At 48.0% G+C, this 14118-nt stretch overlaps 1 protein-coding gene across 3 annotated transcripts in view; it reads left to right on the top strand.

The window, feature by feature from the left end:
• Nucleotides 1-13750, top strand: part of LOC104047469 (contactin-4) — a 353961-nt gene extending 340211 nt beyond the window's left edge. For 2 of the 3 annotated variants that reach the window (XM_064453439.1, XM_064453438.1), the window contains 10 exons: nt 174-294; nt 2850-3008; nt 3762-3911; nt 5047-5117; nt 6948-7182; nt 7716-7831; nt 8269-8455; nt 8963-9075; nt 10603-10771; nt 11873-13750. In XM_064453439.1, coding sequence (XP_064309509.1) covers nt 174-294; nt 2850-3008; nt 3762-3911; nt 5047-5117; nt 6948-7182; nt 7716-7831; nt 8269-8455; nt 8963-9075; nt 10603-10771; nt 11873-11973 — 1422 coding nt within the window. In that variant the 3' untranslated portion in view covers nt 11974-13750. The remainder of the gene's footprint in view (nt 1-173; nt 295-2849; nt 3009-3761; nt 3912-5046; nt 5118-6947; nt 7183-7715; nt 7832-8268; nt 8456-8962; nt 9076-10602; nt 10772-11872) is intronic. The other variant, XM_064453440.1, reaches the window with a different exon arrangement.
• The last annotated feature ends 368 nt before the right edge of the window (nt 13751-14118 follow it).

The following is a 14118-nucleotide window of genomic DNA, read 5'->3' as shown; positions in this document are numbered from 1 at the left end:
CCACTCTTATCTTCGAGGCAGACTCACATAATTTTAATAGGCCACGGCTTGCATTACTAATGTTTTCATCAGCCAGTGTAAAGTAAATCCATTAGTCACAGTGTCCTTCATGTGATAATGATGTTTAGCGTTCATTAAAAAGTAATTGTAACCACTTTTCCCTACTTTATCAGCAGGATTCAGCTGGTGATTTGATGATCAGAAGCATCCAGCTGAAGCATGCTGGGAAATACGTCTGCATGGTGCAAACAAGTGTGGACAAGCTATCGGCTGCTGCAGACCTGATTGTAAGAGGTATTTGAATTTTGTTACTGTTGTTGTTGTAAAATTTCTTTTTTTTTTTGCTTTTTTTTTGCTTTTTCTTTCCTATCTTCTGCTGCTGGTAAGACAATTCCTGGGCTCGGAGACATTCATTGGGATGTCAGCATCTTGTAACTGATCTAAGAAATAAGTCCTAAGTACACGCTGGGGTTCACAGGACATTTTCAAACAGTGCATATCCAGATTGTCTCATACATACATGCCCATTCAACAGACACACAGCACAGATAAACACACTAGCACGTGTTCGTGTCCTGAATGCAAACCTTGCACCAACTGAGCTCATTTATTTGATGAACTGTGCAGCAGAAACAATATCCAGCTTATTCACTGCATTTCTGCCCAGGGATATTGTTCCATTTCTAGAACAAACATGTTTTAGTAACTTCACTGATATTTCAAGATCTGTTCATTACCATACGCAGGTGATCTGTAAGTATGACTTTAACAGAGATGCAATTAGTTAACCTGACTATGGATCCTTACAACAAGTATATGTTTTCCTACTCATTAGCTTCGAGGAAAGCAAACTTACATGCTGCTCTGTACCTGCTACCCCCAGTCCTTGTAGACCCCAGGAAAATCACAGTTCACACGCTCTCCGTGTAACATAAGTCCACAGGCAACTCAGGGAAAGGAGAGCGTGCAAAAGAAGTAAGAAATCCCCTCTTCATCAAAGCTCTGCCAGAGCAAAAATGCGCGAGATTAAGCCCTGAACTTCCATTGAGAAATGTGCCCTTGTCTGCAGCTGGCCATTTCCGTTATCCTCATAATATTGTGACGCTTTTTACCACGTTTGCCCCACGCAGGATGAACGCAGACGTTCTCAGCCACGTGCCGTACAAAGGGCCGGGCCCCTGGAGGCAGCGAAGCCGCTGCCCTCCTCCCCGGGACGTTGCTCCCGTCACAGTGACTCTCGGGTTTTTGCTGCAGCATGATTTCAGATTAATTTGTTGTTGTTTTGCACAAACATTTCAAAACAGCCCACTGCTGGGCACCTCGGTTAGGTAATTTCCTTAGTGCTGGCTCTGTAAACAAGCAGAAGGAACATTAAATTCTTGAAGAAAATGACTTGTGGTGATGGTAAAAATACTGATCTTGTCACTCCCTGAAAACATCAACAGGGATGTCTCTGTCCAGGCCAGTGGTTCCACGGCGGCGCTGAGAGTTGTGCCGTACCACCTCACCGACTGCATAAAAGTCGGGAAACATCCCTGAGCTGTGGGACCGGAGAGGGAGGTGAATGGCTGGTGCATAAATAGAGCCTTCAGAATAATTTTTAGAAGTTTTTTAAATATTGGAGTTCTGTCAAAATAATAAGAGATTAGATACTAGAATAAAAATCAATTCTTCACATCAGGGAAAATCAAACAAGAGCGTACAGAAGTAACCCCTGGCACCGGTGCACACAGATCAGCCCACTTGTTCAGGGTGGGATTTTTTCCCGCCATCAGAACAGAAGTGTCTGTCGGCAGCCAAAAAATAATTGGTAAATCAGTAACGGACAGTTTTTCCCTCTCCTGCCCTTCTGTAGCCTGCACCCTGCAAAGAAGTATATTCTGAAATGTTGGGAATAACCATGGTTATTCCAAGACATGAAGTGAAGACAGCCTATTTCAGCTTCTGCCGAGCAGTAGGAGTAATTTGTGACAGATCCAATGAAATTTCATTTCTCCGGTGTAACTTGTGCTGGGGGACCGAAGGAGCTGACTGCTGCATGAGGCTGCGCTGCGTGGCTACTCCCCCCAGCAAAATAATTTAAAGTTTTAATTTCTGAGAAATTAAATCTGTCTAGACCTGCTGAAACTTTCATTTTAAAGACAGGATATTGGAAGGTTTTAGGGTATTTTATATATTTAAACACATCCAGCTCGCTGAATATCACATGAGAATAAATTTAGTCCAAAGAGTGAATTGCAAGAGGATAGTTTGCTTGAGATGGTGCTTTTGAGGAAAGGCTTCACCTCAGGTACCACTACCAGCAGCAACGGCCGTGTGATACAGGATGGGTGTCCTCTCTGTGGTTGGTGTGTCCTACAGTGCTTTACTGGTGGAAAGGAACCGGCAGTGAAACAGAAAATACTGGTCCACACTCAGATGCTAATTACAGGGAGGTCCTTCATTCTTCACCAGCCTCTGGGCGCATCCAGGCTGCAGCCAAAACTCGTGCTTGTGTGTAGGCCAGCGTGAAAGCAGCAGACGTGAGATGGCAGAGCTGATCCCGAGCGCTGCAGCGAGCGCCTCGCTCTGTTGGGTAGCCCAGGCACGCTGCGGGGCTGCGGGGCCGCTGCTCGCGTGGAGGCACCCGGGGGCTGCGGGTGAAGCTGGTGATCTGCGTGTTTGTCTATCCCCCCGTGGCTCCAAGTCGCGTCTAGGCAATGAGAGGTGCTAGACCACCGCTGGGGCTGCGGTTAACTGCTCCGCAGGGACTCAGCTACCTCTGTCCTGAGTAAGGGCAAAACCAGAGCGCTCCTTCCTCGAGTCGCTGCGAAGCTCCAAGCACCCCCCTCCTGTAATTCTTCCAACAGGTCCCCCAGGGCCGCCAGAAGCTGTGACAATAGATGAAATCACCGACACCACCGCTCAGCTGTCCTGGAGGCCGGGAGCAGACAACCACAGCCCTATTACGATGTATGTCGTACAAGCAAGGACCCCCTTCTCGGTGGGATGGCAAGCGGTGAGCACAGGTAGGTCCATCGCCTGGCCCCCGAAGAGCTCCGCCGATGGAGACCGCACCCACCAGCACCCACACGCAGGCCGCGTGGAGCAGCTTTGCACCCTGAAGTGGAAAGTAATTTCACTGGCTGCAGAGCACTGCTCTTGTTAACTAGTTTCCAGTTTGGCAACCCAAAGATTTAGGGTCCAGTCAATGCTATTGCTCATCCATTTTTCTCATGAAGGTTTAAGAGAAAACAGAATGAATTCCTATCTTTAGTTGCCGCACTGGAGATATACAACAGTAATTGTGGTCTATAAAGACGTCCCTCAGGGACGGACCGTGTCATCTGGCCTATCTTTAAGTAGAATTATTTTCCTGATAGAGGGAAAAATCCCATGATGTAATTGCTCATTCCGCCAAAGGTTAATTTTGTTCCAGTAACCATTAAAGAGGGGGAACACTGTGTTTTAAAAAGAGAAAAATAAAAACCCTTTAAACTTTTTCTTTTTCTTTTTTTTTTCTTAAACTTTGCTGTCAAAAAGTGGCAATTTAGGAGAAACTCTTTAACAGCAGGAATTTCTGTGCTAAAAGCACGATGTTTTAATGCCACCTCTTTTGCTTCTTTGGCAGAAATGTTAGAAAATCCCATTGTCAATCCTTATTCGCTTTGTATTTACGTTCATCCCTCACTTTTAAGGGTAACAGATAATGACCTTTTCTCAGCAGTCTTTAATACTTTTGGTGGTTTTCACTGCACTCCTGACCCGTGGCTGTCTCCTAGTCCCAGAGATCATCGATGGCAGGACATTCACGGCAACAGTGGTGGGTCTGAACCCTTGGGTCGAGTATGAATTCCGAGTAGTGGCTGCCAACCTGATCGGGATTGGGGAACCCAGCAGACCTTCAGAGAAGAGAAGAACTGAAGAAGCTCGTAAGTAGTGGTGGGCAACTCAGATAAGTCTTGTTGAATAAGTGCTCGTCAGTGCTAGGGGTTGCGTTGCGCTGGAGGAAGCTGAGGAGCGCTTTCTGTGCCCGTTGCTCTCCTCGCTCGCGGCGTGTTATTTGTGTGCACAGAAGAAGCAGTGGAAAATGTGGAGCTCCTGATGGGCTCTTTTGCTCGCTCCGTGACTCCTGGATGTATAGGACGACTTCATCCCCGTTTCCTGCCGAGAGCAATAATTCTCAAAAAAAGGGCATTTGGGCAGGATTTTTTGGAAAATACTGCCCAGTGTCCACTGCTGAGACATGAACTCTGAGAGCAGTCCCTCTGGTTTCCCACGATCAACGTGATGGAAACTCGGGAGCACAGGTTACAGCACCCTGAGAGCAGGAGTTTGAGCTTCGCAGCTGGAGTGTCAGCAGGCTCTTGACGCTGGTGGCTTCTGTGGTTCTCAGAGTAACTTGGACCTCACCCCGTGGGCCGTCGGCGATAGAGCAACCACCCTGGTTGGATCATTTCATAGGCTTACTGAAGGTCTGTGTTCTGTGACCCTCTCCCGGACACGCCGCTGCCTCGTGCAACCACACTGCAGCTTCAGGCTGCTGCAGGCAGAGCTTAGCGGTGATCTTCAGTAGCGCCTGTGTTCAGGGATTTCAGCACAAACTACAAGCCTTGAGAGCTTTAATGGCCCTTGATGTTGGCCCTGTCTTTTTCGCTGGCAGAAAGGGGTCAAGGCAAGAAGTAGGCTCAGCGTGGTGGCTGCAGGGGTATGCGCCTCGGTTACGGGAAACCCCGGTATGTGGCTCCTCTGCTCTGTTTTAGCCTGTAATGGAACAGAATATGAAATATGAAAATAAATAAAATCCCTTTTTTATGGAAGATAAATGTTTAAACTAAACAATTAGTGACTGAATACACAAGTTAATTGACGTACTTTTAATATACTATTATTGACATACTTTTAATATGCTGTTTGCCATGGCAAATTAGTCATTTCCTAATAGCATTTCTGGTACCCAGCAGGGAAAGGCCAGCAGAATCCTGTTGCTGTGTAGGTCTGTTCCATTTCAATGCGCTTTTCTGGTTTCAAAGCCGCCGTGTGCATCGTCTGCATCTTTTTTTGCAGTTCCTGAAGTGACCCCGGCTAATGTCAGTGGAGGCGGAGGGAGCAAGTCGGAGCTGGTCATTACTTGGGAGGTAAGCGGAGTCCAAACCGAGAGGAAAATTAATACGGTCCTGATCTAGACGTGCCCTTTCGCTCCAGACCACAGTGTAGTTCTGTAGATTTCAAACGGTTTGCGGTATAAAAGCCCAGATTGTGTGATAAAATAGCCCAGCTATTAAAATTGAGCTACTCGCCGTCGCCCACCCCAGGCCCCCATGCAAGGGAGGCGGCAGAGAAGTGCTGTGCAGGGGACGGCCGGGAGCGGGCTGCGCATCGCTGCTCCGACACGAGCTCGGCTCCCCCTGACTCTCAGCACACCCGCACGCATACGGCACCACGTGGGTGAGGGATAAAACCGAGTGTGTGAGGCCTGGCCTGGCACGTCCCGACCTGGCTGAGGGTTGCGGCTGGCTCCAAGCCTTCAGCCCTTATCCCTGCGCCGCGCTATATGGCAGCAAAGAGTTAAGCGTTAACACAACGCGTTGCATGTTGGCTTTCATTGCTGCTAATGAAAGCCAGCAAGAGGAGATACAGAGATGAAAAATGCTTAATATTCCTTAAGGCAGTCGGGGTTAGAACCGTAGTCATTTGTCTGCTCATATTTTCATGTTATGATGCGATGCAGCTGGCATATTTTTCCTAATAATGAACTTCACTAGACATGCTCACACTTCCACTTAGCACTATTTCTGACCAAGCTGGCAGAATGAATCGCCAGAGATATTTTTAAGGTTATTAAAAAACTATAAATGGGTTTTTGTCCTTACCACACAGCGCAATGTGCTAAATTTCCTCCTCCGTTGGACTAATTAGCTACGCTGCGTCTCCTAAAGATGCTGCAATATGTCTCAAAAACACACATGGCAAGAACATCAGCCATGACTTTGAGTCATAATTTGCACAAAATATAATTTGTATTTTGATAGAATAGTCAGTTTACCCTTTTAGATGTCCAGAGGCCTTTTCTTTATGGTCCTGTGTACTTTTTGAGCCTTGCAACACAGAGTAAGACGCAGTCACCAGAAGTAACCCCTGCACGTGCTTAAGCACCATGGACATCTGTGGGAGAGAGGCCCATAATTAGAGATTATTTTAATACATTGAAGCTTTGGGGTTTGAGGCAGCTTTTAGGGGGCTGCAGGCCTGAGAGTAGGAAGTGTCAGTGTGTCCAAAGTGACCTGGAGGTGACGGGTTGTTTCTTCTAGCGGTTCCCTCGCGCCTACCTGCCCTTCTACGTCGCGTTTGTGACCAGTCGCTCCCTGCCAGGGTCACGTCATACGGGACGTGGACAGTCGGCTGACCTGGTCCGGGTCGCTGTGTAGCAACGGGCCAGTGAGGGGCCACCAGCCTCGTGCTGGCTGGGACGTTGCCAGGACATGTTCTTCAGGGCTTCACGTGTGATTCCAAAGATGTGAGAGCAGCTGCGCGTGTATTGGGAAAGCAAGAACCATGTCCTCGGTTCACCCCACCAAACCTCAGCCTCTTAGTCATTGCGGTGCCTAAAATCACTCACATGTTACTGGAGGCTCCATCTAGTCAGTGATGTCTAGTCAGGTGTCACCCATCTAGGTAGTCACCCATCTAGTCAGGTGGGTGCCTACGAAGATGAATTAAGTCTTTGGCGAAGTGTCTTCGGGAGATGCTGCTTTCCCCGCTCGCGGCGCAGCGAGGCTCTCGCGCAGTCAGGATGGGATGAATTCGGGGCAGATGTGCAGTGGGACTCCAGCCACCTCCCGTCTCTGATGCTCTAGTTAGGACAGTAGCTTTAGAAGGACCAAGAGCAATAGCCAGTGTGCAGAGAGAGAGAGAAACGCGTGCCTTTGCTGACAGTGCCGTTTCTCCTGCGATCTGCCCGCCCACAGACAGTGCCCGAGGAGCTGCAGAATGGAGGCGGCTTCGGGTACGTGGTGGCCTTCCGCCCCTTCGGCACCGTCAGCTGGATGCAGACTGTTGTGGCCTCCCCGGACGCCGCCAGATACGTCTTCCGCAACGAGACCTTGCCGCCCTTCTCCCCCTACGAAGTGAAAGTGGGGGTGTACAACAACAAGGGGGAAGGGTCGTTCAGCCCCGTGACGGTCGTCTACTCGGCAGAGGAAGGTAGAGCCAGGAGCCCACCCCACCGCCTCTCCCTCCTCCCTGCCAGTGGACGTGGCGAGGTTGACTGGGTCTGAAAGGGTTTGGTATCCACCTTGACATATCCTTTGATACCTAATCCTTGCTCTGATTTATAATAAATGGCAAGCCGTGATTAATTCTTTTGATAGTCATTAAAATAACATTAATCGTAATGAAATCTTTTGATATTAATGGAAAAGTAATATGTAATCTGGAAAGAATTCCACTGAGATTTAGCATGAATTAATGTCCACTGATTAGAAAATGTTCCCTCTTGTCCTAATTACAGTACATGGTATCCTGGGTTGAGTTTAGTAATGACATCTTATTATTTCTTAGGCAGAGGAGCGGTGCTGTCTGGCACAGGCTGACATGCCATCATTTTGAAACGTGGAAGTTTGTTTGGTGGCATGCCTCTTTTCTTGTGCGGTGAAGAAAATAAATCCCTTGAAGTCTGGGACTAATTGAACATAAAATTGAAAACTCTTAATTTCATTTTTAACTCCTCTACCCAGAGCCGACGAGAGCCCCAACCACTGTTTTGGCCAGAAGCCTTTCTGCCTCAGACGTTGAAGTTTCTTGGGCTCCCCCTCGGGAGAACCAGCACAAAGGAAGAATACAGGGATACGAGGTATGGAAACGCAACGCAGCATCCTTTCGGTACCGAGCGCTGAGGGGACACAGAGGTGCATCGTGGGCAGTCACTGCCGTGCTGCCCCTGCCTGCCGTGAGGTGGGTGGGTTCCCGTGCTGTATTTGCTTCCTTTTGCCTCTTCAGTACGCAGAGATTTCCCTCACACGGTAAAAAATTCTACAGCTTTCTGTGTGCGGTCTGGCTGAAAATGGAGAGCAGAGCTCGCTGGGGGAAACCTGCGCTGCGTGTGCCTCCGTGGCCAGGCAGCCTCTGAGGTCCTGGGCAGGCAGCGCTGCAGCCAGGCTGCTTTCTAGCAAGAAGGGATTGTAACAGGGTGCAGGGTCTGCCCCTGCAGCACTTGCACTTTGGGCTGGAAACGGCCGTGTGCTGCCAGCCCGTAGCTGGAGGTAAACATGTACCTGCTCTGGTTCTCAGGTCCGGTGTTGGAGACATGATGAAAAGGAAGAGAACGCAAAAAGGATTCGAACGGTTGGCAATCAAACATCTGCAAAAGTCAGCAACCTGAGAGGCAACGCGCTCTATCACTTGGCAGTCAGGGCGTACAACACGGCCGGGACCGGCCCCGCCAGTGCCGCGGTCAACGTCACAACCAAAAAGCCACGTGAGTGTTCGTGAGGATGGGGGCCTCTTGCCTGGTAGAGTTTCTGCCAGTGCTGCCCTCTCTCGTTTTCAAGCTTTCTTGAGTCTGACGGAGCTGTCAGACTTTTCTATGCCGGGTTTTTATGCAGAAGACTTACCAGCCTTTTTTTTTTTTTTTTTTTTTTTGTAAGGCTCTTCCCTGTGTTAAGTAAGCAGAGCATGCAAAACCGAAATCACAGCTGTGCAGGAAAATTAAATATTTATCTCATCGTTCAAGAGGGCTTTTTTCTTCTGGTCTCAGGCATGTTGAGCAACTGACTGAATCTTTTTTTCATTTAGAGCACTATGTTGTGTCACATCTTCTGTGACCTTGAGGACACAGATCAGTGAAACAGCTCATTAGTTTTCCAGAGCGATAGGACTCTGGGCACGCTCGGCTGTGCTGGTAGAAACCTCACTGGTACTGGGAGGGATCCTCCTGGGAAAGGGTGCTCCTTAGTAACACAGTGCTGTGTATATTTTGGTATAGCACCGAGTCAGCCCCCCGGGAACATCATGTGGAATTCATCCGACTCCAAGATCATACTGAACTGGGACCAAGTGAAGGCACTGGACAACGAGTCAGAAGTGAGAGGCTACAAAGTGAGTATTTTGTGAGCACAGGCAGCTCGACAGCACTGCTGAATCCTGGATTCTGCCAGCTGGATTCTGGTACTGGGCTGTAGGAAACATCTCCATGAATCCAGTGTCCAGTTGGGGTTTATAGTAAGACCAGACGAGGTGTTTTTCATGGCACTTCCACAGTTCTCCAGGTTAAAACTGGAGAATTCCCCCAGAAACAGAGGCCGTACCTGTGCAGAGCGAGCACCTCCTGCTGGCTCCTCGCCCCAGCGATGCTCACCCCTGCGAGCACCCGTGTGGGTCTCAGCCCACGGACCTTCACCTTCTCCTTCCCTCTGAAGCCCCCACCTGCAGGACTGCTCTCCTGCCTTCGGTGGAAACCTTCCAAAGGCTGTAGCTGACTCCTTAATTGCAGATAAATAAAATGCTTTTTTAATAGCTCCCATTTTCTTCAGAAAGCAAAGCCAAAAGGAGAAGAAAGAGAATCCTCATTAGTAGCAGTTTTAATAGGTGTTAATTTAACTGGAGAGAAATCTTGGGAAGAACTCGGCTCTATCACCTTACACAAGGGTTTAATTTGGCCCAGAGAAGGCATCGGTGTGCAATTGCCAGCCGTTGCCTTGAGGGTTGAGTTGTGCTAATGTTTTCCACCAGAGCTTGAAAATGATGAAGAACCTGGACATGCTTCATATTTTGCTCACAATCTGGAACGCCGGCGGTGGCAGCTTTGCCAGCCTGTGCCAGCTCTCCTGAATTTCTGCGCTAACTTTTAAGTATCTTTGGTGCACTCTATTGGATTGTCAAAAATAAGTAATTCCTCGGGGCTTTTAGTGAAAACGTCAGATGAACCTCAGCAGCTTGGACAATTTTCACTACATATTTTACGTTTGAAAATCAAATTAAGAAGTCAGTTGAAAGACGGTGAGAGAGACTCGTCACCCTGAAAAAGCAAACTCCATCTATTGGGTTTCTAAAACCTCCTCCTTTAACTTACTGTTAGGATAACACAGACAGATTGATTTCTTTCCTGAATCATAGCAAAACGTTTCCCATTTTTCTTCTTTTTTCCTGGAAATCTTATGTTTTATGTCACGATTTATGATGAAAATTAGGAGAATTCCCAGATCTGAGAAGTAATTCAAAAAAGCCAATTATTCTGGGAAGCTGTTTGTGGTACTGCATCAGATACCGCAGCTCAGTGTCCTGAAGAAACGTAATAAGAAGTTTTGGCCTCTACGTAAGCCTTGGGCTTTATTTTAGCTCGATCCAGCTAAAGATGTCACTGAGGGGCTCTGCCAGGTACCGGGGCTGCGTTTCATGCCGCACATCGGCATCGCCCTCCTCCCAGTGTCATCCAGGTACCGCCACCACCGTGCCGGGGTGGGTCCCCAGCAAAAGCCCCTGTGGGGCTCCGACTGGCCGCTCCGTAGCCCGACGGTGTGTCTGAGCATCAGAGGCAGGAAAAGAGCAGCAGCAGATCCGGGCACCCTCAGGGCAACGGCCATCTCTGCCGTTTCTGCCTCCTCTTCTCTCTCCTCTCCGCTGCAGGTTTTGTACAGGTGGAACCGGCAGAGCAGCACGTCCGTAATAGAAACGAACAAAACCTCCGTGGAGCTCTCCCTGCCGTTCAACGAGGACTACATCATAGAGATAAAGCCGTTCAGCGACGGGGGCGACGGCAGCAGCAGCGAACAAATCCGAATTCCAAAGATATCAAGTAAGGGCGGGAGGAGCCGGGGTCTGCGCCTGCAGACGGGGTCGAACCGGAGCCTTGCGGGGCAGGGGCAGGCTGGGGGGTCTGGCCGTTTCCCAGGCAGGAGCTGAAACCCAGGCTTACCCGGGACCAGCACTCATTCCAGCCCACGTTCCTGATGTCATCCTGAGTCAAGGCTGAACCATAAGAAACGCCATCATAAGTGGTTATATTTGTATTTAAGATTTCTAGATGCTTTCCACTCTCTTACTTCCATACTCTCATACACGTTGAATATATTGTTTCACTGCAATTCACTATAACAAAACACAAAATGCGGCGTTCAGAGGCTTTTAAATTTATAAGGCTACTGTATAGCCATATTCCATTGTGTGTTGGATGCATAAATATTTATTTAGGGAAATGAGGTTGTGTAGAAGAACAAACAGAAAAGAGAGTATTTTATTACACGACGTTGCTTTTGCAAAATCTCCATGTCCCATCTTCCATTAATAATGCCACAGTTTATACGCTGCATTAAATCAGGAGCCCCTGCAATGCAGGAATATGGCATTAAAATTACAGCAATGTACGAAAACCCTGGATGAGATCAGAATTACCTCCACCACAGCTGTACACTGTGGCTATATAAACCATACAGAAGAATTCAGTCAGCAGACACAGGAGAGCGAGGGAGAGCGGGAACGCATGCCAGGTCCCTTTCGGCTCAGCGCGGCGGGCGCAGGGCCGGTACGCGGCTCCTCCAGGGCGTGGATCGTGCCAGGCTGGCGCCTTAAGTAACAGCTTGACTATAGTACGAACGTGGAACAAAATAAAACCGTAAGTAAACAGGCCGTGAAGGAATACGGTTGTGAAAGTGGCCTCAACGCAACAGCAGCAGGAATCTAAGCGAAACCAAAAACTCAGTGAGAGAGGTGAAAGCCGGTAAGCGGGCGGTTGCTGGAGCAGGAGTTGGGGACCGCGCGTGGGTGCGACCTTCCCGGGAGCCACCTCGCCTCCGGCCGCCGCCGGAGGAGGCAGAACTGAAACTGGGGGGGGGACGAGGTTTGGGTTAAGGAACGGTGCTCTCCTCACTTGCCCTCTCCCCCTCTCTCCTTCGCTCAGACGCGTACGCCAGAGGATCCGGCTCTTCGACCTCCAACGCCTGTACGCTGTCGGCCATCAGCACAATAATGATATCGCTCACAGCTCGGTCCAGTTTATGACAAAAATGACATAAAGGACTTCTTGTTTATAATATAAGCAACATTTAGCTAGTTGTTTTGAAGACACCCAGTACTAAGTAATATTGTGGTTTGAGTACATCTTACTACTGGAAAAATGTTTATGCTTCTTTAGGAATGGCATTATACAGTACTTCCTCAAAGCAAATATAGCTTTGTCTGAAGTTTCCTTGGAAACTCTGCAATGCACTGAAAACATCTGTAATATGATGTTACCAAAGCAGTTTACATATGTCCTTATATGCATATTTTTTATTATATATTTAGTGTTTTATAGAATTTTTTAAAGTTAACATATGATGTAGATATTAATTTTTCTTCTGCTATAAAATGCTATGGACGACATTATCATGGAAATATTGTTTGGAATTTTTTCCTTTATGACGGAGAGTTCAAAGCTGTTCCTAGTAAATTGGCCGCAACTTCACTGTACGGTTCTACGAGGCTGCGCAAGGCAGAACCGGTCCAGCTTCGGTTCGTGACGCGGCGGCCTTTCAATGGCAGTTACGAGGATCCTTGCGTTAATTCAAGTGCTTATAACACACAAGATGTTGGCGTTTTACTCAAAGGTCTAAGCGAGACAAGCTCGAAATACTCCGTAAGAACACTATAACCTTGAAAAAAATACACGAATTTTGGTTGTTTGTGGACTACAGGACATGTAGCTGATATTCTGGCATCGCGCAGTAAGGGTCCGTTTTTACTGCCTTGAAATAGCTTTGTCTTTATCCTAATTAGCATTAAATTGGGTAGGAATGAAGATACTGCAAAGACGCGATCTCTGCCTCTAGTGACAAAAAGGGACAGGCACCCGAAGGAGCGAGCGATGCGGTTCTCACCTTCGGGTGTAAACCCGGCTAAACCCACCTCGCTTCGGGGGGATTGTATTCCAAGGAAATCAGAACGCAGCGACTCTGAGAGGGAAAGCTGCCCCGCGTTCGTTGTCTGAACACGCGCTTGCTTTCCGCGTGCGTCGGAGCACAACTCCTCGCCCCCCGGAACGCGCTTGGGGAAGGTGGTCCGGTCCGAACCGCGAGCGCCCGAGGAGCTGTGCCGCGCCTCGGGGAGCGCCGCGCGGCGGCCGGGCCCCCGCCGGGGCGCAGGTTGTCCGCGGGGAGGTTGGGGGCTCCCGGGAGGTCTCCGCCGGGAGCTCTGCGTTTCTTTAGAAACTCTTCATTAGACGCCTGAAGGCAAAACGGAGTCATGCCGGAAAACTACAATATCCACAGCAAAATAATTCTTCTTAAGAGAAGGACTGTTTGTTACTACGGGGTAATTTTGTAAGTTCACTCAGACGGGATAACGCTAGTAAAAGGCAACGGAATTTTCTATAAAGTTTTCAAGTTTAAATGCGCTGCAGTGGTTTTTGGTTTGTTTTTTTTTTCCTGATAGCTTGAATTTGCCTGTAACTTGTCTTTTTTGCTTACAAAATAATACAGTTAACTTTTAGACCTTCTAAATATATTTATTCAGTAACTCATAATCAGGATTCCACTTGTGTAAAAGTCAGGGGTGTTGACCAGAGAAATATTGTCAGTATTTCAAGCTGTGTTCCTTTCTTAGTTTGATATGGTTACTTCTATGTTAAAAAAAAAAAAAGAAAAAAAAAAAAACAACAAAAAAACCCACAAAACCAAGAAAAATGGAACAAAAAAAAAAAGCTTCTGTAGTTTTCTCCCCAGTGTAAATGATATTTATCAGTGATCTAGCAGATGTAATCTTTTTTTAAAGGTATTGGTAATAAATATTCCGTCATTTGTAAAGATACCTGTCTTCCAGGAGCATTTTTCCTCCACGTTTCGTTCCACCCAGCGACAAATTTCACCGCGGCAATAGGCAGCGCCTGCTGAGATTGTCACTGACGTAAGGATACAAAAGAAGAGCCAGTTGAAGTCAAAGCTTTGTGGAGGCAGGAAAAAAATATCTATTTATACATCTTTGGTCTAATTCTGCTTCCAAAACTGGCAAAAAAAAAAAAAAAAAGGATCTGCCTGCGTGAGTTTGGGGCGATAATGTCTATTTATGTAGAGTCATGACCTTTGCAAGCTGGTGCGGGCTGGTGCGGTCGGAGTGGAGCCTTCGCAGCGTGGGGAGCTCGGAGTGAAAAAGAAAAGGAAAAGCCAAACC

This window comes from Phalacrocorax carbo, chromosome 6 (genome assembly GCF_963921805.1).
Source record: "Phalacrocorax carbo chromosome 6, bPhaCar2.1, whole genome shotgun sequence".
In the NCBI taxonomy this organism is placed as follows: Eukaryota; Metazoa; Chordata; class Aves; order Suliformes; family Phalacrocoracidae; genus Phalacrocorax; species Phalacrocorax carbo.
The sequence above is the reverse complement of the archived record's forward strand: the minus strand, read 5'-3'. Positions and strand labels throughout refer to the sequence as shown.